General features: G+C 34.5%; 3 protein-coding genes across 3 annotated transcripts; 1 reads left to right on the forward strand and 2 right to left on the reverse strand.

Moving 5' to 3' along the window:
- Nucleotides 1-4,199: 4,199 nt before the first annotated feature.
- On the reverse strand, nt 4,200-16,952 carry LOC106666977 (glycerol-3-phosphate dehydrogenase, mitochondrial). Its single transcript, XM_014394546.2, has 12 exons — nt 16,708-16,952; nt 16,482-16,641; nt 10,715-10,937; nt 9,748-9,911; nt 9,527-9,676; nt 9,323-9,467; nt 6,860-7,248; nt 6,550-6,806; nt 5,316-5,474; nt 5,064-5,258; nt 4,913-5,011; nt 4,200-4,851 (listed from the first exon to the last, which is right to left on the reverse strand). Exons 1-12 carry the CDS (start codon nt 16,795-16,797, stop codon nt 4,723-4,725), a joined length of 2,160 nt encoding a protein of 719 aa, XP_014250032.1. The 5' UTR covers nt 16,798-16,952; the 3' UTR covers nt 4,200-4,722.
- A 286-nt stretch (nt 16,953-17,238) lies between these two features.
- On the forward strand, nt 17,239-22,391 carry LOC106666979 (protein C10). The gene is made up of 4 exons (XM_014394548.2): nt 17,239-17,540; nt 17,603-17,655; nt 21,715-21,838; nt 21,893-22,391. Exons 1-4 carry the CDS (start codon nt 17,501-17,503, stop codon nt 22,018-22,020), a joined length of 345 nt encoding a protein of 114 aa, XP_014250034.1. The 5' UTR covers nt 17,239-17,500; the 3' UTR covers nt 22,021-22,391.
- LOC106666978 (40S ribosomal protein S18) lies at nt 22,382-26,633 on the reverse strand. The gene is made up of 5 exons (XM_014394547.1): nt 26,528-26,633; nt 22,930-23,115; nt 22,754-22,855; nt 22,606-22,697; nt 22,382-22,494 (listed from the first exon to the last, which is right to left on the reverse strand). Exons 1-5 carry the CDS (start codon nt 26,528-26,530, stop codon nt 22,419-22,421), a joined length of 459 nt encoding a protein of 152 aa, XP_014250033.1. The 5' UTR covers nt 26,531-26,633; the 3' UTR covers nt 22,382-22,418.
- Between the last annotated feature and the right edge of the window lie 1,050 nt (nt 26,634-27,683).

Here is a 27,683-nt window from a genome sequence, read left to right on the forward strand (position 1 = left end):
TCTTTATCTATCTATATATCTATCTATCTCGTTAATTGTCAGGGAGGTCATTCATGACCTAAATATGTATTTTTTTTTTTAATAAAACAATATTCATAAATTCCTTCTCTCTCTATCTATACATCTATCTTACCTGTCTGTCTCACTCTCTCTGTGTATCTACTATCTATCCCATTAATTGTCAGAGAGGTCAGTTATTCGCGACCTAAATTTACAAGAGTTGTTAAATAAGACATACTCATTTTCTCTCCCTTCCACCTTCTCTCTCTCGCTCTCTTTTCTCTTCCTCTACTCTTGTTTTTCTATTTATCACTCACATACATAAAAAAACACCTATTTTCAACGTGAAATTCATTATTGTTTAATGTGTGTTGGATCGGACGTATATAAACAGCAAAATCTCACTGGCACTCTCAACACGACACACAAGAATGACACAATTACGCAGAAAACAAACACTGTGAGTGCAAATACCTTGATTGAATATAAAATTTTCTAGCATTGTATAAATTCATTTTTTTCACATCCTACATGTATTTGTAAAATTTAAACAATGTTTATAAATCCCAGGCCCTGACCTCAATAAAGATCGAAACGTTGGCACGATAAAGAAAATGTTTTTCTGAAACCTACATTACACCAGACCGCATCTCACGATCTCCGAATGATTGTTTATTGTTGTTTTGCTGAACTTCTCAGTCAACTTTCGTCCGTCGATGAAGGAAAAAAAGTTAATGCTAACTGATCTTGGATTTTATTTGGGATTGTGAGATAGACTGCAGAATGATGATTCATTTTGGTCGGCAAATCCTGATTGGGATGTTCTGTCAGACGCGTTTGGACATTAGGTCATCTGTATCCACTTGGCACCATCACAATTATCAACTTGTTTTCAATTCACAAAGAAATATCGTTGCAAATAGAAAACTTGCGACTGGCCAACCAGACCGACCCAGAGATGATAGACCAAAACCGTGGCATCAACCAAATTATTTGGGATTGCTGTATTCATCACAACATAAATACGCAATTGCTAACGTTATATTTGGTCAGAATTTGATTTTTACTCTAAGAATGACATTCATTTTTTCATCAACTTCTTATATTATATCAGTAAATAAACTTGTAGCTCCGTTGTTTCCTATCTTTTTGGTCTTGCTATGTTCTCAAGTTTTCTCCGACCAGTGGATTGATTTGTGGTCCCCCGTCAAGTAATTGAGAAAAGATCTAATGCTATCCTGATAAACCAAAACACCGATTAAACTTCATTACCCAGCAGACTGTGTAAATTATGATTTTTAATTGTTATTACCACCATTATTACTGTTTCATTCTATCTATAACATAATATAATGGCCAAAGGATGTGATTATTTACGCTGATAGCCTTCCATTTTTCAATATTAAAATAACTTGGGGTATGTATACAACAATAACGTCTTTACTGTACATACAAACATTGATAGCAAGTGTACTTAAATGCATATATCAATAAAAGCAAAAAAGTGTAAAATATGGAGTCTTTGCAGCAGTATGAAAATTAAAATATAAATTAAATCTGCTCAAGGAAAAAATGAACCAAAAGTAAGGAAGTTCGTCGACTCGTTTTAGAAACAGCTTTAATTTTATTTTTATTGTGACATTCAGACATTAAAATGTAAAATAAAATCTTTAAAGTTATACTAATTTGTTAGTGTTTAGTCTGTTTTCAGCATATAAAAAACATAAATAATTATATTAGGGATAGGGATACAAGAAGTGGCCACAAAACCGACCTAAAAGTTCTATTGTGCCTATCTACTTTGGGCTCACTTGTCTAGCTGGCTTGGTTCTTTTATGAAAGAGACTGCTTGTGTCTTGTCGTCACCAAGCTGTAGAAATCTATGCCAAGATTTACAGTCCTCCAACTTCTTCGTTTTGGGAAAATCCACTCAATGGTCCTTTCCAGTTAGTCTTCTTAACTTATTACAATCCTTGGTTTATGTTGGTTGCCATAGATAATCATAGCCAGTAACAAAGCGAGATTTTTTTCCGTCAGATCTGTTATTTGGTTATTACCAAGCATTATGGCCCCAGTACTGAAGAGGCCAAAATGCCGAAACTTGTCTGCTCGAGTGAAAATGAAAGGGTAGGTAGACCACAACGATCGTTAACAACCAAATTACTTTACGTGATTTATACGAAGATACCATTGTAATTATAATTGAATACCTACTCACTATTATTTGAATTTTCCCTTCTCTTTGACAGTTTTCAAATGTCGTGTAATCTATTTGATTCTCGGTGACAAATGAAATAGCCACGGAGAGCTTTAGTGAAGAACTACTTGGTTTATCTTATTAAATTCACTAGTTTTCGTGGTCTACTTGACCAATTAGTATCTTTCAATTAATTAAGGTTTTTAGTTGAGATAAAAAAGTCAGTGTCACGAGGGGCATTCAAACCCACGACCTTCGGCTAGATACACCGCTGCTCTACCACTTGAGCTATCGTGACCTTGATCCATTCAGACACTAACTTCCCATCTCAACCCCACCTTTTGAATTTTCAACATTATTTAAAAATATGTAAAATATAAATATTACACATAAGTTTTTAATTACTACTTTTTTCTTACAAAACGAAATGCCGTTGCAGCAATCAAGATAACATGTTTTTAATAGCATGTTGCGATCCATAATATTTTTTAAGTAGTTTAACTTTCGCACTATAATCGCTATGAGGTGTTGGAAAGGTTTGAATTATTTGTTTGAAATATTACTTTGCTATATCTGAATTAAAAATTTAAAAAAATTAAACATAAATGATCAGATTTATAGTTACGTGTAGAACAATTATCTCAGCTTTGAAGCCTGAAAACTCAGCAGTTAAACACTTTACTGTTAGATCATTGTTCAACCTCTCAATCAAATTGCAGCTATTAAACAATCAATCTTCATTAGTATATTTTGCTACTTAGTACTTAAAAGATACGACTTTAATAAGTAAGAAGAGGTTGAACAATGAACTAACAGATGTAAAGTGTTTAACTGCTGAGTTTTCAATATAACATCAAGGCTGAGATAATTGTTATACACATAACTATAAACCCGATCGTTTATATTTTAATTTTTTTTTAAATTCAGATATTGAGCAAAGTAATATTTTAAACAAATAATTCAAACCTTTTCAACACCTCATAGCGATTACGCCCGAAAGTTAAATTGCTTAACAAATATTTTGTATATATAAGGCAGCAGGTAAAGTTCTTCCATCTTGGCCATGCGGCTCGTCGAAATAAAATTCCTGAAACGTCCAAATAAATTTTTAAATAAGTGAAAGGAATTTACTTTTTTGTGCCACATATTTTTAAAAACAAAAAACAAAAATTAAAAAAATAATTACTCTACACATCTCAATTTTAAGGGGTTAATCCCAGGTGTGGGGCACATTGGATCATCAAATCCATGATCGCATGGAATGTGAAAAACCGAGAGGCTTTCGCTGTAGCCCAATTGACCGACAACGAACATATAAAACTACTTGTACAATAAATGCCTAGATATTGCCATAGGGTAGTAGAAGACATGCTAATTACAAATTGAAAATAAATTCTGATTACTAATTTATATAAGCTCAACTTTGCAAAACGTATGTACATACATACAAACGTGTACAGAACCGAACCTATAACTTTTCACAGTCCGGCAATTCCAGCTTTTGAAATTTACTATAAATTATTGGCAGGTATTGAGAATCACTCACCCCAGGTATTGGCAGTACAGGTTAGACCTCGTTCTTTGATAGGTCACCAACCGAACTCTTGATACGTGAGAACTTCTCCGCCGGTCTGGCCCACCAAAGCTGCCACTTTCTTTTAATCATGATTTTTATTTGGATCACAGTAGTTAAGTTTTGAAGTTAGGATGTCCTGGCCTTAGCTTTATACCCTGAATTCTGATTAAGAATAGATTTTTGTTAAATTCATTCAGGGTGCCAATAATTTTTTATGCTGAATTTGTTAATAAGAAATAATTAGTCATAAAAAATGCTTCTTTATTGATTATTTAAAATATAATAATTACTTTTTGTTAATTTTTTATTATATCTAAGTAAGAAATTTACAGTTTTAATTGGTAACAAAAATTAAATAGTTAAATAATAATAATAAAGTGAATTTCACAATCAAAAATTAATACTGTTTCGAGAAAGGTAAGAAAATTAAATTGGTTAACTACTAGATTTTATTGATGTTAGGTCAATAAGCCGAATGAAATTCACAAACAAAAATTAATATTACTCAGATAAAGGTAAGAAAATACAATTTGTTGACTTCACTGACTGTTATGTTCTTTTAATTATACTTTAAAAAAGCAAGTATTTTTTAATTTTAATTTTATTTTATTTTATGGCCTTTTGAACTTTGCATATTAGCAAAGAAATGTAATTCATCATAAGCATTTTATTATTATTATTATTTTTTTTTTGAAGTGTTACATGAAAAAAAGGCCAGGGGCCACTCGGCTACCACTATCCTGGTAAAAAAACTACTTCAATAATTTAAAGAAATTTCTTATAAATATATGGGCCAGAATAAAGCGCTTTTGTTTCAGTCAATCGTTTTACATACACTACACGCAACTTCATAAAAACTTTCTGTTAAATAAGTTACAATTACAAGTTACAATAAGTTACAATTTGTATATTTGACAATACTGGAACAAAATGTGTTTTGTTAAGACTTTTAAACCCCACCACAGGATCTATCAACAGTGATTTCAGATTGCATGTTGGTGGAAATTTCTTCATGCTTTTCTGCCACCAGAGCAAATCTCGAATGTACAACTTTGCCAGTTTTAATTGCTGACATCATCTGAAATTTACATTGATTCATGAGAGTACAGTCATTTGAAGGAATAGAAAGATTTACATACCATGAGGTATTCATCCAGTTCAACCTGGCCATTTTTGTTGGTATCGATTTCCTTAAGAATCTCATGTAGCTGCTCACCGGAGATTTTGACACCAAATGACTGAAATATATATAATAAGATTTTTTGTATATTAAAAATAATCAAAATATACCTTGATAGAACGTCTTATGTCATTTATTGATACATATCCCTTATTGTCGGAATCAATCATTTGGAACCTATTTGTATATATTTTTATTTCTTCATCTGTAAGAGAGAGGTTCTGTGGTGCCGGTTCTCTAGAAATCCTGTTCACTTGGCCACCCATTTGCACTTTTAGAAATTCACTTGCTTGGTCAAATTGCCTCTATAGATGTCATAATTTAATATTTGTTTCATACTTTTGTAAAAACGAGTTCATTACCTTTATCTCGCCTTCTGACCACTGCAACTCTTTGGCCATGATGTCAATGATGATAGGAAGACTCTCCTGCGCGGCTTGCACATTAAGGAAAGCGAGCCGGATCCTCCTTGCAATCATGTCGACGGCAGTCACTGCATACTCTTTAATCCCATATCTTACCTAATCAAGTGCCAATAATATACAATAAAATAAAATTAAATAAATAATTTTTGTATTGGTAGGGAAAGAGGTACATCAGTTTCAAAACATACAAACTACTAACAGAGGTATACCAGAAACCACAACATGACATTATTTCCAATCCATATTTGCTTAGTGGTCATATTATACAGTTGGCTTTTAATTATTCTTTAGGAAGTCAAATAGAACTCTAAAATATTTAATTTACAATTTATCACCATGTATGGAATCCTCAGATATATGGAGGAAGATCAGGGCAATTTCGGGCAAAAGTAAACCCCCAATTATGCCAATACTTCGTACAGAAGACATGGTCATAACAGAACCGTTTCAATTGTTGAGCGTATAGCTCGTCATTTTGAATCTGTTTCTAATACTAACTGGTATTCAGAGCGTTTCAGGCAGATAAATGAGGAGGAAGAAAGACACGATTTAATTTTGCAACTGATGAAGAAGTTTGGAACACTCCCCTCATTTGGTTCATCTCAGCCAAAAACCTTAAATAAAAAGAATAATTAACTGGACATATTGACACACAGGCACTTGCTTCTGGGCACGCAAAGAAGGGTTGCTCGAATGGACATTTAAAGAAGATTGGAACTGGCGTTTACAGAATTTGTTAATAATGAAGACTCTAAATTCTATTTAGAGAGTATAGAAAAATTGCCATCTTTTTGGGAGGTGTATTGAGAATGATGGATTAATAAACTAATTTATTTAATTATTTTTATTTTATAACCATAAATCTGCGCTATTCTCTGGAAGACCCAATACAACCCTTACCAAACAGAAGGATGCTTGGATCCATTTGAAGAGTCACTACTGCTGCTGCTTTTAGTTTTAATTTGCTGTTCTCTCTTTTTCTCAGTGTTTAATAAAAAAATGTTATGTTAAAGGGTTGTGTTGTCTTTTTCTCAGTATATTGATACCAACATTTTACGTTAAGTGTTCTGTTGTCAAAGTTTTGCACAAGATGTCTCATTACTAATGTTCTTAAGATTATGTCACCAATAAAAATAATAATTTTTTTTCAGTTAACGCAATGTACAGTTACCTCTGCATCAATAAAAGGAAATTCAGGATGAAGCTTATTCCCAATGATGGGCCATCTTTTCCCTGTTAAGGATGCGAGTTTAGCAACGGCAAAAGCCTTGTCACCGTAAGCATTTGCCAAATGCTTGGCAACTTCACTCTCCAAGCCAAAGTCTTGTACTAAACGTATATACATAATTGGATTCCAGGCATCACCTCCTTCTATAGTCACATGCAGTGTAACACTATTTGGCACAGTGGGTTTCAACGATGGGACAGCTGCAAAAATTGAAATTGTTTTGAGATGTCCACTTATTTAAAACAAAACCAACCTTTAATTGCAGCGTCGATTGTATCAGAGGCCATTGCTCTATAAGTGGTCCATTTTCCACCTGCGACGGTCACCATCTTGGATGGGCTCACGTGGATAATGTGATTTCTGGCCAATGACTGGGTATCTTTTTTGTTTGGGTCAGATACAAGTGGACGAATTCCACTCCAGGCCGACATAACATCTCCTCGTCTCATTTCCACATCCGGATTAATGTATGATTTGATTTCTTTGAGTACAAATGCAATTTCCTCCTCAGACGGAGCGGGATCATGTGAAACTTTGCATGGCATATCGGTAGTCCCAACTATCGTGTGATTAAGCCAGGGAAGAAAGAATATCACCCTACCATCTGATGTGCAAGGATCGAGAAGACCCATTTGGTCAGGGCTTTAAAAAAAAAAAAATTGTTTGAGTGTCTAGTATAAATTTATCATTTTATTAATACACGAGTTTCAGTTTTATAAATCGTAAAAATTTAATTATATATGTACAATTGTGAAATGTATGTGTAATATAAGTGGAGGCCACAGTTAATAATCACCACTTCACTTTAGTAAATATTTTCAGTTAATACTGAAAGTGGTCTTCATTATTTCTACAATTTAAAAATACTCAATCTGATAAATCGTAGTGGGTTGTTAAAGGAAGTCCTTGTGCATGAAGAATTTTGTTCCAAAATTAATATAAACCACTTACATGGATTTATTCCTCAAAATACAAGGCATTATTTTCTACAACTTTTACACGTTTTACAGCCATTATTATTTTTGGAACACCTTCAGTATCCAGGCACAAAAACAAAACTGGAAAAGACCAGACAAATGGTGCAATGTCAGGGATAAAAGCAGGGTGAAATGATTACTCAAATCTGTGAAACATATGAACATACATACACACCTATCACTACTCGCAGTACACCAGCAATTTCAATTCTAGCTTTTGTAAATTACCGGTATGCCTCAAGAATCACCCACCCCGGACTTATCCATCCAGGCACTAATGAAACTGATGAAGCCACCCCTGCGCCCCCATAATATCAGCAGCTAGGTCATTTTAGACCCAAGTGATATCAGTCCTTAAATCCAAACCCATCCACACTCTCACTTACTCTTAAATATAATTTCTTCATGCTATTTTCCATGGGCCTCATTGTAGCCATCAGCATGGAAAGCCATCAATGGGGGGAGTGCCAGGCAGCAGCAGTTACATACTCGGCCTAGTCCTTTTCATTCTCACTCCCTATTCACTGCTGGAACTGGGCTAAATGTAAATTGAGTATAACTCAAGTTTTGACCATTTTGTTTTCAAAATTCCATGTAATCTTCATAGATGTTAAGAAGAAAATTTTGAGTAAATAATCCAGCTATTTGGAGCAAGCTCAGAGAATCATAATTCCCCCAAAAGAAAAAGTATAAGCATTTAGGCTTCCCACTGTTTAGAGTTGATAGTATTTTTCAAAAGTACAACTTTCTATCACTTGTCTCAATTTTTTTTTACTACGAGGGTTCACAACAGCAGAGGTCATATAAACCTCAGGGTGCCGGTGTTTTTTTTTTTTTTTTAAAGTCCATTTGTAAGTATGTCGGGTTCGAATGCAGGGCCGCTGGATTCTAACCTGGGACCTTTACCTTACAGTGATGAGCATCGTGCCAATGCTTAAACCGTTGCGGCCACTGACATCCCCCCCTTGATTCTTCTACTAAATATTTCATCTGATATATTATTCTCGTTTTTTATTATTATTATTTGTTAATGGTCTTATGAACTATGCATAATAGCCAAGGATACGTGCATATATATGCATAAGCTTATTTTTTTGGGAAAGGTTATCATGAAAAAGGGCCAGGACGAAGGGACTCGGCTTCCATGGTCCCATCTGTTATACTTGGTCCAATGCAATCATGCATATATGTTAAATTTTTTTAAGATAACAACATTCATTGGCATTTGAAGCTCCAATTTTAGATTATCTGTATGCGGTAACACACAAATCCTGTCTTACACTCTCGAGTAATACGGTGAAGAGCAACAAGATCAAGATTGATATTGAATTGCTGTTATACATGTTTAAACAACAACAAAGCACTGCCATACCTTTACTTCCCCCCAATGAAAAATTGTAAATTTGAATTTTTTTCTCATTAATTTACCTTTTTAATGTAAACAGTGCTAAAAATTATATAAACAAAAATCAAATAAATATATTAATATTTTACTAAAGATTTATTTAATATTTTCACGCAAGAGAAAGTGAAGTCAAGGGAAAAATGGTTGAACTTGACTGTTGAAAGTAGCCCAATAACTACCGCAATTTTTCCTTTATCAGATACAGTAGATTACAGAATGTAGCAATTAATTAATTTTTGGCTGGAGAAAGATGGATAAATAATTTATATTTAATTGTAAACAACACATTTTCATTGGACATATCGAGAAACTTTATGCACCGAACTAAAATTACCTGTAGTAACCAGGAAGGACAACATGAACACCAGAACTTGGAGAACAAATATTAGTGACAGACGGATCATCCATTTTTCGAATACTGTCAGTAAATGGCCCGGTTGCGTTTATTATACATTTGGCTTTACACTCCCATTTTTCACCTTAAAAATAAGTACAATCTCAAAATTTAGACATTTTCTAAACAGAAAATATTTATTACCGGTCAATTCGTTTTTAAGGACAGCTCCACAGCAGTAACCGTTATTATCTTTTAACAAAGACTGAACACTAACATGATTTGCGATTGTTGCTCCATATCTAGTTGCTGTAATTGCAACAGCCAGGTTCATTCTGGCATCGTCCTGCTGGCCTAAAATAAAGTAGATTGAAAATATTAACAAAAAAAACAACAATATCTGAACAAGAACAATTAAAACACACCATCATAATAAACAATACTGCCACATAGATTTTTGCTTTTTAACATCGGAAAGTGCTCCAAGGAATCACTTTTATTTAAATAGTAAGAGGACTTTACGGACTTAGTGCCAGCAACAAAATCATACAATTTTATACCTGACCAATAATACGGGATTTGCCACCATCTAAAAAAGTAATAAAAAATATTAACATTTAATGATAGTTTGAAGGTTAATAATGATTTTCAAAAAGTCAAATCCATTTTTTTCTTATTAAATAAATAAATATTTATTTAAATTTAAATATTAATAATTAAATAATAAATAAAATTATGTAACGTGTATTTTCCGGTCAACTGTACATTTCTAATTTCGCCCAACTTCACCTTTTTGAACAAATTACTTTATCTTGGAAATGCATTCAATTAGATTTTACCCAGATTATAGTCAAATTACATAACTGAATTCAAAAAGATTCTTAATTGTGTTTGCAAAGCAATTGTAGTAAAGATAAGTTTTTTCTTTAATTACTATCATAAATATGACCCTCAAAACTTCAAAAATATCAATATGGAAAATTATTAATTACAATTCCCATGGGATAAATTGGTTTATCCAACTTTTCGACAGTTATTATTTCATATCTCTAAATGCCAAAAAAATTGAGCTTCGTCTGGAGAGCTGCGATAACAGGGAAAAATCAAGAGAAAAAAAAATAGGACTTGTACAATAATATTTAGAATTGTACAATAGAATTTCGGTGTGATGAAGGTCATCCAAGTGTAATTATATCATTCATACATTAAAGATTAGGGTAAAACTTCAGACAATTATTAAAAGCATTTTTTATGTCCTGTAAATCAACAATAAAGAGTTTTTAAACAGCTTTTTTCAATTGTGCAACAATTAGAAAATATAATCCCTAAATACAATTTAAAAATTTAAGTAACGAGTACAAATTTAAATAACTCTGGTAAAAATGTTTTTACCTATAAAGTGGCAGCATAATTGGAATAGCGTGAGTTAGGTGTGGTGCCAGGTTGAGCATGTTTGCTCTTTCTTGTAGCGCTTCTTTCACCATGTTGTATTGATTGTGGTCTAGGTTGAATACAGCTTTCTGGAGGTATCTAACTCCCCCATGAATGAGCTTAGTGCTGCGGCTACTAGTTCCAGAAGAAAAATCATCATATTCAACAAGAGCAGTTTTAAGCCCTGGAAATTTATCAGTTTTATGGTCTTGGTCAATTATTTATGCTAAAGTTTATTTTTGTTAATTATTAAACTTTTGCTGAGTACTTTAGATATCATTATATCACATCGAAAATATGGTTTGGTGAGCAATAATCGGATAATTTTTATTTGTAATTATTGGGTAAATAAGAAACCCAAGAGCTCCATTGTAAAATCCATAGGATAATAAACCTATTTTCCTCGGTAATTTAGCCGTTACTGATCATCCTGCTCTGCCTCTCCTTGCTGTCTTGGGTTTCAGCATTTTGCCATTTTTGGTGTTGGTTTTATGTTGTGGTGGATTTTTTATCTTAACCTGAGGATAGGCAGACAGAGATGATTAGTAATGTCTAAATCATAGGTCAATGCAGACCACACAGAGAAGCCTCTAACTTTTTTTTAATATATGAATGATTTAATATATGATACATTTTTTTAACATATGAAGCAACGTACATTGTTCTTATTCCCTGACAACAACACTTTTGTTGAAAAATGCAAGATATTTTAAAGTAAGTAATATTTTTAAGTTTGTAGTTTTGTTTCTGATCATTCTGGTCTTTTTTATTTATTTTATTTTTATGTATGACTGAAGATGGCAAACTATGCCGTCAACCCACAGATTAACCCCCTCCCAAAAAAAAAACAAAAAAAAACCACAGTGAAATACAAGAAAAACTCTCTGGATCTTAGAAAAGGAATTTACGGTGCAAATGGGTTAAAGCGCATGTTGGAGTCAGTAGAAATGAGCTACAGATAGATATGCTAAAAAGGCGGCTTTGGATGAAAACGTGGCTACTGCGTTTACGCAGGTACAGGTCATATACTTGATGGAAAAAAAAAATGATCAGAGAAATGACTCTGGCAAAAGGGAACAAGAATGTGCTCCTTCCAGCGAGGGACTTGCAATCAAAAAGTTCTTCCCAACAATGGCCTCATGTGGAAAGTCCTCCTTGGCGGAGATGAATGGCCACCAAAGTAAAGTACGCTTTTACAGAAATGCACAGATGATCTGGGTTTATTTTTGAATTCTATGAACTGTGATTTAAATTATGACAGCCTGTGATAATATTGTGTTAACAACAAAAGTCGTGTTCTATACATTTAATTTTACTAATTTTCAATGATGGAACGAAACTTCTTCCACTTATAAAACTTTATATTAAATTAAAATTAAATGAATAATTAAAAAATAAAATAAAATGAAATAAAATGCAAATGTTAAACTCTCATAATCTAAAGGAACAGGAATGTACATGGCAATAAATGACCTTCTTCCAGGGTAGGAGGTAGGCAAAAAAATTGTTATTAATATGATTTGAAAAGCAAGTGTTTTATTTTGAATATTAGTGACATTTGTCTAGACTTTTTTATCGGTACAAAAGATAGTGTTACATCATATAATTACATAAGGCATAAAAATATCTATAGACCATATTACATAATTAAAATTATAATGATTTTCGCAGAAGAATTATAAAAAACTATAAGTCATCCATTTCAATTCTATGCTAGGTACAATTTTGCCTTTATAATTGGCAATAAAATTGTAATATCATAGTACCCAGTTTAAATGCACAAATAAACTTAAAGTAATATGCAGGCAAAATATAATTGTGTGATTTCAAAAATGACAATGGTTATTTTATAAAAATATCTTAAAATTTAAACATTGCCTGATAAATCTAGCAAGGCTAAATAGCAAAAACTATATTGTTCATTTTGGTGCTTGCTGCAGAATACTAATTATGATGTCAACCTCCAAATATTTCTAAAGAAGAATATTACACAAGAAAACTTTCATCTAATCAAACCGAAGCATTTGCTGTGTAATTAACTTTTTACCAAGATCAGACGTTTTACATATCAAAGTTAATTTATAAGCATGGAACTAGTCTTGCTTCTTAAGGTTGAAAATTTAATCACAAACAAAAAATTAACCGTATGTAACAACAATTCACTAATTTCGTGGTCCGCTTGACCAATTAATATATTACAATTAATTAAGGTTTTTAGTTGAGATAAAAAAGTCAATGGCACGAGTGGGATTCGAACCCACAATCTTCGGCTTGATACGCTGCCGCTCTACCACTTGAGCTATCGTGACACTAACTTCCCATCTCAACCCCACCTTTTGAATTTTCCCTCCTTTTTGCCATTTTTCAATCGGTGGATCGAGGTCACGATAGCTCAAGTGGTAGAGCAGCGGCGTATCAAGCCGAAGATCGTGGGTTCGAATCCCGCTTGTGCCATTGACTTTTTTATCTCAACTAAAAACCTTAATTAATTGTAACAACAATGATGAACTTTTCATAAATACATAAACAATTAATTAATAAATAATTGTTAGCCTATGTGAAGGAGACATCATAGATAATTTATTATACGTATATAAATACTTTTTTTTATCCCTGTGATAAATTGTCTTATAAAATGATACTAATAGGACAAACTCATATGTCCTATGAGGCATATTTTACATATTTTGAATTTAGGAGATTTGTAGTTGCTTTCTTATATTATAAACGGATAATAATTTATCCCTACTCTTCACAGAAACGACAATACCTTTAGTGATTTTTAATTTTAACAATTTTTTCCTACATTTTAATGGGGGAGTTATCTGTACAGGGTGTGCTTTTTAGATGGCTTGGACAAAATTAAGATTTTTTTTTACAACCTGTATACTAACTGTAAAAAAGTTTAAAAAATCTTTTGAAAGTAGATGGGTAAAAAGTAGATGTTCTCAATTAAAATTTCAAAGTTGTATTGACTCGCAAGTATCCTGACAACAAATATTTTTAAAAAGTGAAAACATTTAAAGTTAGGCTAAGAAATATTGAATACATTTTTTTGATAACGTTATCTCTTCAAGACAAATTCAGCCGGGCGATCTAGAAAGGGCACGCTGTGTAATTATCATTACTCTTAAAGAAAACCCCAAGGGCAGAATCAATAGTCACCAGCTACACAAACACTTTCCCAACTTTAATTTTCTAATAACTTAAATAATAAATTATAATGTAATAAATAAGTTAATATTAGTGGTTGGAGAACATAAGTTTTTAGGATCGGTACACTTGATGTTGCTATAACTTTTCAACTTTTTGAAAAGAAATGATAGTTTCAAGTTCATAATTTACAAAATTAAACCTCCAAGTTTCCATAAAAATGGTATCATTCGTTCAAGTTCCAATCAAAGTATGCAAAAAAAAATCACATATTATGATTCAAACTTCCAATATTAAAATGAAGTATTATTAAATTATTTGAAGTTATTTCAATCATTGGCAAATCACTAAGATCCTCAAAGAAGAAACGTTATTACTGGAATCGAGTTGTTGTTGCAAAATAAAATTGAAATATTAATTATTTATTATAATAAAATAATTATAATTATTTTAATTAATTATACTTTTTATCTAAAGGTGGCCCCAGAAATGCGAGAGTTGCCGAGCAACAATATTCGGTGCCCGTCTTGCCCGGCTAATTGTCGGTTTCCTTGACCGCTTCAAACTTAACAAATATTCGTGAAGTAGCCGAACTCAAAGCATACACACATTTGGGAATCAAGTGTATTGTACAGATATCAACTGCAATCATCTATCAACACTGCTATTTAGTTTTTAATAATAAACTATTTCTAACTAATATAGATGTAAAAGGAACAGCATAGCATTGTTTCAGTCAGTTGGGAATGGATAGGCTCAACATAACAGTCTTGGAGTTCCTGGATCTGTACCAAACTGAACCAATTATTTGGAACATTTTCAATGCATGAAAATGGATCGAAAGTAAGATGGAGCAACAGTACTCGGTGACTGAGTTTGTCAAAACTGCAAACCTGCAGCTGCAGCAATGACCGCTCATTGTAGTCCATCAAGATTGGTACGTTGAGAACAAAGCAACTTACAAATACGTATTTACTGTTTCCGCATAAATTTGGTTGTACGAATGCCGCATGTGTGTATACATAGCTACACTATTTGGCAAATGCCAGGACTACTGTCTGTAAATACTGCATGTCTGGAGCCACCTTAAGGTCTTTATTGAGATGAAAAAGACACAACCTCTGGCTCAATTGAAGTCACGAGAGCTCAAGTTGTAAGAACAGCGGCGTATTGAGCCGAAGGTCATGGGTTCGAATCCGGTCATGACACTTACTTTTTCATCTCGACCAAGACCTTAGATAAAAAGAATAATTATTTACAGTAAAATAAAATACAATACCAGGCACATGGCCTTATCATTGAAGGCGATGCAATTCTATTTACTAGAAAATGGTGCTCTTCTCAAAGGTTCACAAATAGAAAAACAACTCAACTCCTAAGGATCAAGATGAGTTTCTTCCCTAGTTGCCCCTTTTGGCATATGGATCAGCTTTAATCCGGTGCTTAATAGTGCCAAATGGGGAGAAGTCCAAAGGACTGAAATTTTTGTCCAAACCTTCCTGCATACTACCAACGATGTAATTGGCCATTCCACCATCCCTGAGTGGAGGGGCTCCTCCAGCTAGAACTTCTGAACCACAAGCCGGCACTGGCTTTCGTTTTAAGTATGGCTAACCACTCCTTGGGGAACCCAGCTATATGGTAAAGGATTCTAACTGCACCTGAATGACTGCATCAAACCTTAAAGTACCTGCCAGGAGTATCACTAACAAGCCACTACAAATCAAAACCTAATAACAAGCTTTGGACTTGGAACTAACTTCCTTGCTCCCATCTTCAGAGTCATGCTCCATCACCCGTCTTTTCAGACAGGATCTGGTTCGCCAACCCCCTTGAGGCTGGTCACACACCCCCTCTGCTCACCCATGATTTGTCTTTCGAGTTCCTTGGCAAAAAAGAGACAGAAACGTGCCAACACTTTCAGGAAGAACCAGAGACATCAGCACATTGTAAATGTGAAGTAGTTGTGATATGGCAATCCTCCCATAAAAGAGGCGTGCAAAGAAGCACTTCAGAAAGTGCTTTGTCTTGTAAGGAAAAGAGGTATGGTTATCATTTGTTACAACCCAAACAAGAAAAAAAGTGCAGTACGAATCACTGCAACTCTAGACAGATAGATGTTTCCTGTCTTACTTGATGTACTGAAAAGGACATGAGGATCTTTTAAGACCGTACCTAGCCCAAAGGCCATATCAATCCCCCATGCAAGCAAAGGATCGCTTTGCAAGAAGGAGATTAGCTTCTGCCTATGATGTGCTGTTTAATACCATGGATTTTTAAAAAGGCTCTTCCCCACTTGGCTCTTCTGCGGGGCTGGGGCCACATACTGCCTGACCAACATTGCAGCCAAAGCTACTCCCATCAAAATAAAAGGCAGCTTTCGCACAACCCTAGCGTAAATACTTCTGACAGTGGGTCGGCCCTGGTTATTAATTTAAGTGGAATACTAACCACCGCCTAGAGAGTAAACTCTCTAGACTACCCTCCAGAAGTCTCACCACATACCAATACCCAATAGCAAGACAGACATACATACTGCGCACACCACAAATGAACTCATACTGAACACTCCTACCTCTGGTGACAGCGTCCAGAGCACAGCCAGCACCTGTTGCGCCTCCGCCGATGACAAGGATGTCGAATGTCTCTTCTCGGAGGGAGCGTATCTGATGGTCCCGGGTAGGAATCGGACGTTTACACTTATTGACCGTGACAGCAGAAGCTGACGGATCGACCTGGTCGTTGAAAATGGTAATCAGGTTCAGTAAGGTGCGGAAAATGAGGGAAAGCAGAAAAATCACCTTGTTGTTTTTGTTGTTCTCGAGGGCGGACACGGCCAAATAGGAGCCACACGCGGTCAGGACCAGGCCACCGGCCAGTTTTTTGTACATTTCGACTCGGCCGTTTGTCAAACACTGGGCTTCCGTCTTTTAGCTGTCTGTTTCATCACCGTTCACAACCTTGAAGGCTTGAATGACTACCCTCTGATAGGACGCCTCGCACCTGCGATCGCTTCGGCCCCCTCCATCAATTCCATTCATCGAATCTGCTGACACCGCTTATCACTGACATTTATGATTTTTTAATTGCATTAATCGCTTTATCTTCAAATTCCGCAGCTGTTACCTAATCGAAACTTCAAAAAGCCTAGCCTCCGTCGTTTTCTATTTCATTTGCCGGTGTAGTAATTCTGAATTTAAAAATTGTTCTCCCTTGTGATGTTCCGCTGTGTTTTGTGATGAAGCATGACAACTTTGCCATTCGGTCATATGCACTATCAGCGATCAACTGACAGCTGTACTGAAATGACTTATTAAAAGCTTACAACTTGATGAGGAGCCCTTGGCATCTCGTCTCCCAATAGTATACAATAAACATAACAGTCTCCCTAGTTCAGTACTCAGTTGCCGTCCCAGTAAATCTATTTTTTTTTATTGCCGTTAGTTTTTATAATTAGTTTTTTTTAAAGACATTCAAAGTGCCGCTAAGAAAAGAATATAACAAGTTTTAAAACGTGGGTCGACTTGTAACCCAACCACAAGGTTATTCGGGCATTTTCTTGAGAATACAACCGTCACCCTACAAGACTCCAGGATGTCCGAGACGAGTACTTTTACTGCGGAAACAGCTCGAGGTGACACAAGATGATATTTGACATCTTTGAAGACGATTTTCTAACAATTCTAACGTTTCCAGCCGCTCTCAACGCTATCCTGGAGTCTCTGGAAATGGACGAGAACGCTCTGAAGGTACGACAGGAAGAACAGCTTAAAGAGAAAATCCTGCAGTGTTGGAATTTGTTGCAAACAATTTTAAGTTACTCCAGAGGGAAAATAATCCTGATATTAACGTACAAAAACTACGAAATTTTTTTGGGTGATAGTACACCCTATTTGCAGCAACTTCGAACATATAATCCCTATAGCTATCTTCAATCCCTGACGAATTATATTTACTAATAATAATTATTATTATTCCAATTAATTATTCTTTTTATCTAAGGTTTTTGGCTGAGGGATAGGGATAGGGATAAAAGAGGCGGCCACAAGTCCTACTGCACCTCGACCTGAATAGATCTATTGTGCCCCCCTGTTATTTATGACTCATGGCCAGCTTCAAGTTGTTAATCAGCCTCCATAGCTTTTCCAAAAGCTCCATAGTGTAGGATCTTCCTTGTGGTTTTTCTTGTCCTAGTTGCAGGAACGTGCACCTACATAGACCTTTACAGAAACATAAAATGTGTTCTGCGGTGTCCTCCTCTCCTGGCGGTATCTGCACTGTGTAAATTCCTCCTTTGAATGTCGTGTAATCAGGATTCACTAACAGCTCCATGTGGCCACTTCATAAGTTACTGAGAATTGAATCCTTATTACTAGACATTTGAAAATTTGGTAAAAAGAAGGAAAATTTGAGTGGGTGTAGGTGAAATGAGGAGTTGGTGCCCAATGCGATCAGTCACAATATCTCAAGTGGTTAGAGCAGCAGCTTATTGAGCCGAAGGTCGTGGGTTTGAATACCGCTCGTTACACTAATTTTTCATGTCAACCACAAACCGTAGATAAAAAAAAAATTAATTGAAAGAAGTAACTTGGTCAATTAGACCTCTAAAACATAAATGGATTAATTTTTAATAAGTAAAACGAGTATCACTTTACTAACAGCTCCCCGTGGCCACTTCATAAGTCGCTGAGAATTGAATCCTGATTACACATTTGAAAGTTTGGAAAAAAGAGGGAAAATTTGAATTGGTGTAGGTAAGATGAGAGTTGGTGTCCTAGGGCAGTGGCCAGCAAACCGCGGCTCCTTGACTTCTTGGCTGCGGCTCTTTCACTAAATGTTTAGTGCAGACATTGAGCGAAAAGTATTATAGGTGCAAGAAATGGGATTGTCGCTATTTTTAAAGAAAAAAGTAATCACAAGATACTTACCATTGTATTATTCATCAGGAAGCACAATGTGCTCAGACATTTCCTGAAGAAATTTGCTCAGCAGGTTCAAAGACTAGGAACAACAAAGTGATGCTAGCCTTTGTTTAAAAAAAAAAACACCTCTGAATGCCACAGTAACATAAATTAATTTTTTTACCTTTAATATTGATATTGGCAGCTTTGAAATGCAGTTACTGAATTTAAAAAATGAATAATTTTGGAGCTCAAAATTCGAACATCTTTAAACTGATTTACTGCTATTGGTGAAAAATAAATGTGAATTAAGTTTACAGCACAAATGGTCTGCTTTGAAAGATCTGGCAAGGGAAGATATGTTGATTTTTAACACCTGGATGATGATGATCAACTGAAGAAACTAACGTTTGCTGTTCTTTCCTTATTTGGGTTACATATTTATGCGAACAATCATTTTCAAGCATGAACTTTATCAAGAGTAGATTAAAAAATCAACTTATCGATGAAAACTTGGAATCGTACCTAAAATTAAAAACAACATACAAACCTGACTTACCCCTACTTTCCAGGGAAATGTAAGGCCATTGTTCACATTAGTGGAATATTTTTAGTTTTTTTTTAGATAGCTTTTATATTATTTAACTTGTTATATTTTTAAATAAATATTATCTTTATATAAGAATGATCCAAGTTTTATTTAATATACTGTTAATTAAACTAAGACATATTCAGCAAAGGCAAACTTGAGAGGGTACTTTTAATTCTAATTATTTCCATAAAAATGTCTACTAAAGCAAAGCTCAAGTTTAAAAAATGGCTCTGAATAAACTTCAATTTTGTATTTTTGTTTATATTTGGTTCTTTTGGATGAAGAGTTCGCCGACCACTGACCTAGGGGATCGAAGTCACGATAGCTCATGTGGTTAGAGCAGCGGTGTATTGAGCTGACGGTCGTGAGTTCGAATCCCACTTGTGACACTAATTTCTCATCTCACCTCAAAACCTTAGATAAAAAGAATAATTAATTGGAATAAATAATATGGCTGATTATGACCACTAAGCAAATATGGATTAATTTAATAATTACTTCACCAACAGCTCCCTATGGCCACTTCATAAGTCACTGAAAATATAATCCTGATTACACATTTGAAAATTTGGCAAAAAGAGGGAAAATTCAAATAGGTGTAGATAAGATAAGGTGTTGGTGTCCAAGGGGATCGAAGTCACGATGGCTCATGTGGTTAGAGCAGAGGTTTATTGAGCTGACTGTGGATTTGAATCCTGCTCGTGACACTAATTTCTCATCTCAACCCATTCCTCAGATAAAAAGAATACAATTAATATGATCATGCTCTGCAACAAATATAATTCTTACAGAACTAAAACTTTCAAAGCCCTATTCAGAATGCGAGACGCAGAGAAGCCATTCAGTTTCAAATCTCTGTTGGCTGCAGAGAACAATAACATTTATAAAGCCCTCCTGAAATTTATACACGGCATGGACATGTCAATTTAAATTGAGGAGTGTAATTGTTAAAAAAATTAATAAATTAGGGAGAAATTAAGGAAAAAGAAGAAAAGATATGGAGCCCTGGTTAATTCCTATAATAGCGTTATGGCCAATTTGTAATAACAAAAGGAAAAAATACAAAAACTTATTAATCATAATTGAATTCCTTAATTAGTTTTAAATGATAAGACCAAGCTTGCTGCACGTATCTGATCAGTTCCAAGCATTCAGAATAAAATTAGCTGGGTTCTGCTAAGCTTCTTGTGCCCCGGGTGGGTATATTTAAATTCGGCAAGGATACAACCCACAGCCAAGAAATGAATGGCATCCCCTCTCCCTGAAGTTACATAAAACACAGATTGAAAAACAAATTCGGGGAGTACTGTAGATCCTCGTAAAGAAAAGACGGTTAGATTGTCTAGCTGACAGTGCACACTCCTCCTGATAACATTTGTCCATCCTCTGACGGATGTCAATCAACTGAGCACTCCCACTTGTCCCTATTTGCTAAGTTGGAGTCAAAATCGCATGAGTATCTCTCTACCAAATCAATCCAGTACTTGAACCAAAATTTTTTATATATATCCAAAGCTATAAGAGAAAGGTGGTGAGCAGGCAAAGTTAGAATTTCAATGCAGTATCTAATATATAGACACTCTTCAGCTAAACAAAATCTCTGAGTTAAAATTTTTTGTTACTTTGTCTGTGGAAATGTTACCTTAGGGATAGGGATAAAAGAGGTGGCCTCAAGTTCTGTACCTCTACCTGAGTGGATCTATGGTGCTCCTCTGGTTTATACAACTCACTGGCCAGCTTCAGGTTGTTCATCAATCTCCATAGCCTTGCCAGTGGCTCTTTACAGCATTATCTTTCTTGCCCTTGTGCAAGAATCTGTACCTACCTATATACCTTCACAAAAACAGAATGACTGCGTTCTCCTCTTCCTGGCAGTATCTGCAGTTTCTTCTATCTATACTCCTATATGCTTTCTTAGGCAGTAGAATCCTGGTCTTTCGTAAGTTCTGTGGATGCCACTTCTATCTCTTTACATGCCTCATGCCTGGGGTATTAATCCACCAAACTTTAGCCTCATTAAGTATCCATTTTAAAATGTATCCTCTTTTGTGGCAAGATGCTAAGCCACAGTAGGGAGACATGTCGACCATTGTCTATGTGCCCTGAATGCCCAAGGACCCATGCCAGTGATTGGACAAAGATAGAATAAAATGTTTCAAAGCCTGAAATGTGAGGTGTTTCCTACTATCCACAGTGTTACTTGGCACATACCCACTGCGGATAATGAATCTACTATTTGATCAAATATTTCAAAAATCGAGTCGAGATTTTGTCATTCTTGGTTTGATATTAATTGAATTTTCATCAACTTGCAGTTGAATGAGGCCAAAATAGGTGCTGGGAACGACATGCTCAAAGTGATGCAATATGTATTCCCCATAGTTGTTCAGGTGGAGATGGATGTCATAAAGAGATTCGGTTTTACCGACAACCGTGAAGGTAAATTTAACCCTTCTCCAATTTTTCATTTTAATACAACTGCTTCTTTTCCAGGTATAATCCAGTTTACACAGCTGATTGTGGCTTTAGAAAAAGAGGATGACCTCATTGCTGACCTGCACAGCCAAGTACGGGCTCATTACCTGCCACCTGTTACAATTGCGAGTGATGTGTCATTATGATTAAGACTGGTTTAAGTATTTATTTATTTTAATTTAACATTTACTTGTTTTTAAAAATTAACTTAAGAAAAAAAAGAAAGATCCTTTATGAAATTGAGCTTTTTGCCATATTCAATTTTATATGCTTTAACCCAATAATTTAAGTTTTTATACCTGAGAGGACCAAATAGTAAAAAAAATCAAATTGCCATATTTTAAATTGTTTTTAACCATTCCATTGTTATTTATTATCTATTGAAATTTGCTAGGATCATTGTAAATTTTGTGTATTTATAATAGTGTAAAGAGTTTTAATATTGTAACAACATATATCTTAGTTGTAATTTATTTTATTAAGGGTTGATATAAATAAAAAACAAAATATTGTTTTATAAAATTAATATATTCAAAACTTAGTTTTACTTCTTCTTAGACACACCAACAGTTCTTCCTCTCCTACCAGTTGTCTTGGTGTGCTGTCCCCTGACTCTCAAGCTATTAAAAGAAGAACAAATCCATTAATTTTAAAGGAATATATATATAAAATAAAAAAACGTGGTTTGAAAATGGTTTTGAGAAAAAAGCCTGCTGGACTTTTATACTAACCCCCAGTAGTGTCTCATGCCTCTGTGAGCCCTGATCTTCTTCAATCTTTCAAGATCGTCACGAAGTTTAGCATCAAGTGAAGCAGATGTTAACTAAACAAACATAACAATTATATAAACGATTAAAATTAAATAAAAGGAATACAAACCTGGAAGTATTTTCCTTCGACAATATCCTTTTGCCTGTTCAGGAACCAATCAGGGATTTTGTACTGCCTTGGGTTCTGCATGATAGTGAGAATTTTTTCAACCTGTAAAATATCAATTAGACAATTGCAAATAGAATGTAAATTTTTTCTTTAAATATTTTAATTTCATCACTTGCCTCTTCTTCAGAACACTCTCCGGCCCTCTTGTCGAGGTCAACATCGGCCTTCTTAAGAACAATGTTGGCATATCGCCTACCAACACCCTTGATGGCAGTCATGGCGAACATGACTTTGCGCTTTCCATCAATGTTGGTGTTCATCAGACGGAGGATGTGTTGGAAATTCTCTGGAAGGACCAGCGACTGAAAAAAAAACAAGATTAACAATGTGGGGATTTTTACTACAACATAATGAAATCAATCTTATTTATCCAAACACTTTACTTTTTATTTATCTATATCCAATTAAAAATAATATATACATTTAATTGAAAATTAGAGTTGAGGATGAAATAATGAATACAACTTTTTTTAGACCTTATTTTTGAAACTATTCTAGATACATAAGATATAAAGCAGTGAAGATACCTGGTATCCTGTTCCAACTATAACCAACTTAAAAAAAGAAAAATGACAGGAATGGAATAAGATTGACACTGTTCCATGAAATTTTTCTTCTGTGTAAAAAAATAAAGGAAACAAAGGAATTGCAGCAGACAAGTGGTTAGTGTATGACTCTCAGCTCACAGATTGTGGGTTCAATTCCCCACCATCACTCCTGTAATTTTCTGAACGATCCTCTTCCCCCACAAAAATACAGAAGCACCCATTTGTATGAGACATGTTTAATATATTCGTTACGGCTATTACTCTGAAACAACTCCCGGTTCGAAGCTTCTTATAAGGTGTTGCGTATATTTGTAATTGAATCGGTGTCACAGACCTTTAGTACCGCTTTGGCAACATTACTGTGAAGACTTTTTACGATTTGACTTTTTGGGATTTTTTACAATTTTTTGAAAAAAAAAAAAGTGAAAATTGTTGCTGTACCTTGGCAGAGCCTTAACAAATCAGAGCCCTAACGAACATATTAATACTGTAATTTACTGTTTTTGGATGAATTTTTGCTGATGTTTTCTTTCACTACACTCAAATCAATGGGATCAACTGGGACACCGACATGGGGTTCAACACCGATGGTGAAATCTCCAGAACGAAATATGACAAACCACTTTGGGGATAATCATATAATGGATAATAGGAGTTTGATAATTGCCAACAGCTGAAAAATGAGCCAAATTTATGTTTTTCAGTCTTGGCACCCAACTTTTATAAGAAGAGCACAGCAATTTGTTTAGAAAAAGGTTTAATGATGCCGATGGATGCTATTTCCCTGGAAAAAATATTTTTAAACTTTTGCATCCTAGGCCCAGTGATTGTACTTCTTGTCGGAAAGTGATGTACCACTGGAAAACAGCCGTCACAACATTTGCTAATGACACAGCTGATCTCTGTAGAAAAACATCAATACATCCATAAACTGACTAAAAATGGCAGACAACAGAATACATGAATCGACAAATGCTTGGAAGGGCAAAATGAACGACCAGAAATCTGAACACATAAATTTTGCAAATAGAAAATTAGTAGACAAACCGGTCGCCTTCAATGGTAAAGTAATTCCACCCAGAATTCAGTTTTCTTTGTTTTTTCTTTTACAGTGTTTAGTACTTTGACAAAACATTAGTTTTACTTTTTTAAACGGATACCAAGAACTGGAGGAGTTCCCCTGAGTACTGCAGCTGTATCCTACAGCTTGTACTTTATTCCTGGTTTTTTTTTTTTTTTTTTTTGTTTTGTTTTTTTTTTTCTTTTTTTTTTTTTTTTTTTTTTTTTTTTTGGGGGGGGGGGTCTCTCGCAATACATGTGTGAATTTGAGCCCCCAATGTGCCGGTGTTCTTCCATCAAAGAAACTCATTTTTGAAAGGAGGTTAGAACCTAATTCAGGGTCTCTCAGATCTGATCTTGCCCCAGACCTTCCATTTATGAGTGCTGCGTCAATTTCTTTCAATTGTGGCCACTGGTCCCCTTACGTATCAGAAAAAAAAGTCCTGAGGCGACAGTGGCATCAAACCCACGACCACAGGATATACTAGCCGAGAGTAGGAGAGGGGCTTAACCACTTGGCTACCACAGCCCCTCTTCTCAAAATCATAGTTGTGTTGTTTTTCAAAATGGTATGTGGCCCATGTTGTTGGATTAGTTTTTGGTGTTTTAGTCATAGATGTGTTGTTTTTACATTTTTCCAGACATTGAAATGTAATTCCAATGTGTATACCTGGACAGTTCATACAATTAATTTTATAAATTACACTGGAATTGTAGACCATTGATGTTGGGTCTTTGACTGGAAAAAAGTGTGTATAGTTTTGAGATTTTTGAAGGCACTATTTTAATGTGATCTGCGGTGAGAAATGTATTTAATTTGTGTGATAATGTGTGGACAAATGGAGGACATATTGGTTGTGCTACTTTTTATTAAGCTGCCAGCGTCAACTACAGACCCATGAGTTATTTAGTACTTCACGGAACAGGACCAAATACGGGTTAGAGTTTTTAATCTCTACAGCTATGCATTACAGAAGTTAGTTCGGTATCAGTGCGGACTTCTCATCGTCCCTTAAGATCTTTAAAAACAATATTGAAAAAGCTTTAAAATGTAATTGAGGGTTTATTTATTACTTGTTTTGTGGTATTTATTAATCTATTTATAATGTTTGATTTGTTTGTTGTAAGTGTTGGCCCTTCTTTGCTTTTATTTTTATATCCTTTTTTAATAGTTTATATTATAATGACTGATTTGATTGTTGCTTGGCTGTCCTATACTTGGGTACCTGACCTGTTTGGACTGTAAATAAATAAATTTAAAATTAAAAAAAAAGACGGTAAATTTCGGAAATATCATTTTTTGGCTAGTATTTTCTCAAAAACATTTTAAGTTATATACGATACAACGATACTTTTGGACTTAGATTTTATCATGTTTTTCAACAGTAACATACTTATACGGGAGGTAAGGTATTTCTTCTTAACAGGGCCAAAATGTGTTTAAAGATGTGCTACCCCACCCTACTGCACTTGCTTAGCATTGCCCCTTCAGATCCTGGCTTTGCTAGACTGTTAACGGGAAACACTACTTCATTTGAGGACTGCGGAAAAACACTGAGGAGTTCATCAATCAACAACCTTAGAAGTTCTGGGAAAACCATTGAGGATGGCAAAAGACTGGAACCATCTGAGGGTAGAAAGTTCATAAATAACCTTTAATACTCTGAATCTATAAAGAAACTATTACATTGTCACTAAACTCTGAGGCAACAATGTGCATATCCTCCTTAACATTGTTTTACACTTTTAAAGAAAGTAAAGTTTGTTATTTTAACGTACACGAATATAAATTTGTTAATTTTGAAGGAACGTCCAGCTCAACTAATCCAATAGCCTGTGCACTAAGTCCAAATTGAACTTACTTATAAAACTGATAAAAAAATTACTGAAGTTAAAAACGCCACAAATTAAATATGTTAACTATAAAATGTGTCGGCTGGAGGGCTAACCTACAAACCCCACGTCTCTACATTTTGTAATTTAACGAATCGCACGAAATATTTTTCTAAGTAATAAATTACAGGTCGGACTTAAAAAAACACTGATGGTGTTAAATTTAGAAAAACTCCGGGATCGGTTGGATTTTCATCGATGAAATGGTACTTACCATGTTGGATCTCCTCGTTCACGGAACCAATGCCAAACGTGTAAAGGCAGCAGCACAAGTCACTGTAGGAGTGTAAGCAACAGAAACATCGAGTTAACCAGCCAGTCTGACAGTTATTAAAAATCACAAAAAATTCCCGTTTTCTCTTCTTACCAAATGATGAAAAGAACAATTGAAATCATTATTACTACGTGCAATGAGATTAATTCTTTAAAAAATATAGTTTTATATATAATATTTAATATATAATATTTAAATCTGTTTCTTTCAATGTTGGATGGGGGGCCGGTCAATCCTCAAACAACCTGAGGCCAGACAAAAGAATTTCAAATTTATTTACATATTTACTAATCCATATATGTATTTACATTCAGCAGCAATTGACTGTATTCTTTCAACTATTTCAAATCATTATACTTTTAAATGTAGAATCTTAATTATTTTTAAATTAAAGACCAAGTTATTTTTATGCAGTATATATCAGTTGCTTACTGGAGTTCAATTTAGCAAATTGCAGCGAGCTCTGAAGAGGGCCCAAAATAGACAACCAACTGAAATATATTGCGTAAAAATAAATCAATGTTTAGTTAAAAATAATAATAATAACTTTTTTGTTTTGGCCTCATCCCCAATCTACCTTTTGGAAAGAAAAAAGTACATTTAATAATAATAATAACCAACATTACAGTTTTAAAACAATTTTACCACCAAATTAGGTTAAAATTAATGCACCAAAGTAAAATTTGAATTATACTTTTAATCTAAGGTCTTGGTTGAGATGAAAAAGCAAGTGTCTCAAGAAGGTCGAACCCACCTTTAGCTCAGTCAATACGTTGCTGCTCTAACCACTTGAGCTATTAAGATAGCTTAACTTCAAGACGAGTCACTACTACCTGGAGTGAAGAAGTCACAATTCACAGCAAAATTGAATATATTGCATACGGTATATCTAGAGTTATATAGATTTTTTTTAGGTTTCTTTTGTTAAATTTATTTTGATTATTTCACTTTTGCTTTTTATTTTATTCTTTACAAGAAGGCTTTCTACCTTTTTTCCTAGTGATGTGAATGAAGATGATGCCCTTACTCTGATTCACTATCTACATATTTATAATCCATAAATTTAACATTCCCTCTCTTAAGCTAGAGTCTAACC

Source organism: Cimex lectularius, unplaced genomic scaffold (assembly GCF_000648675.2).
Source record: "Cimex lectularius strain Harlan isolate CLEC.00 unplaced genomic scaffold, Clec_2.1 scaffold226, whole genome shotgun sequence".
NCBI classification, from domain to species: domain Eukaryota; kingdom Metazoa; phylum Arthropoda; class Insecta; order Hemiptera; family Cimicidae; genus Cimex; species Cimex lectularius.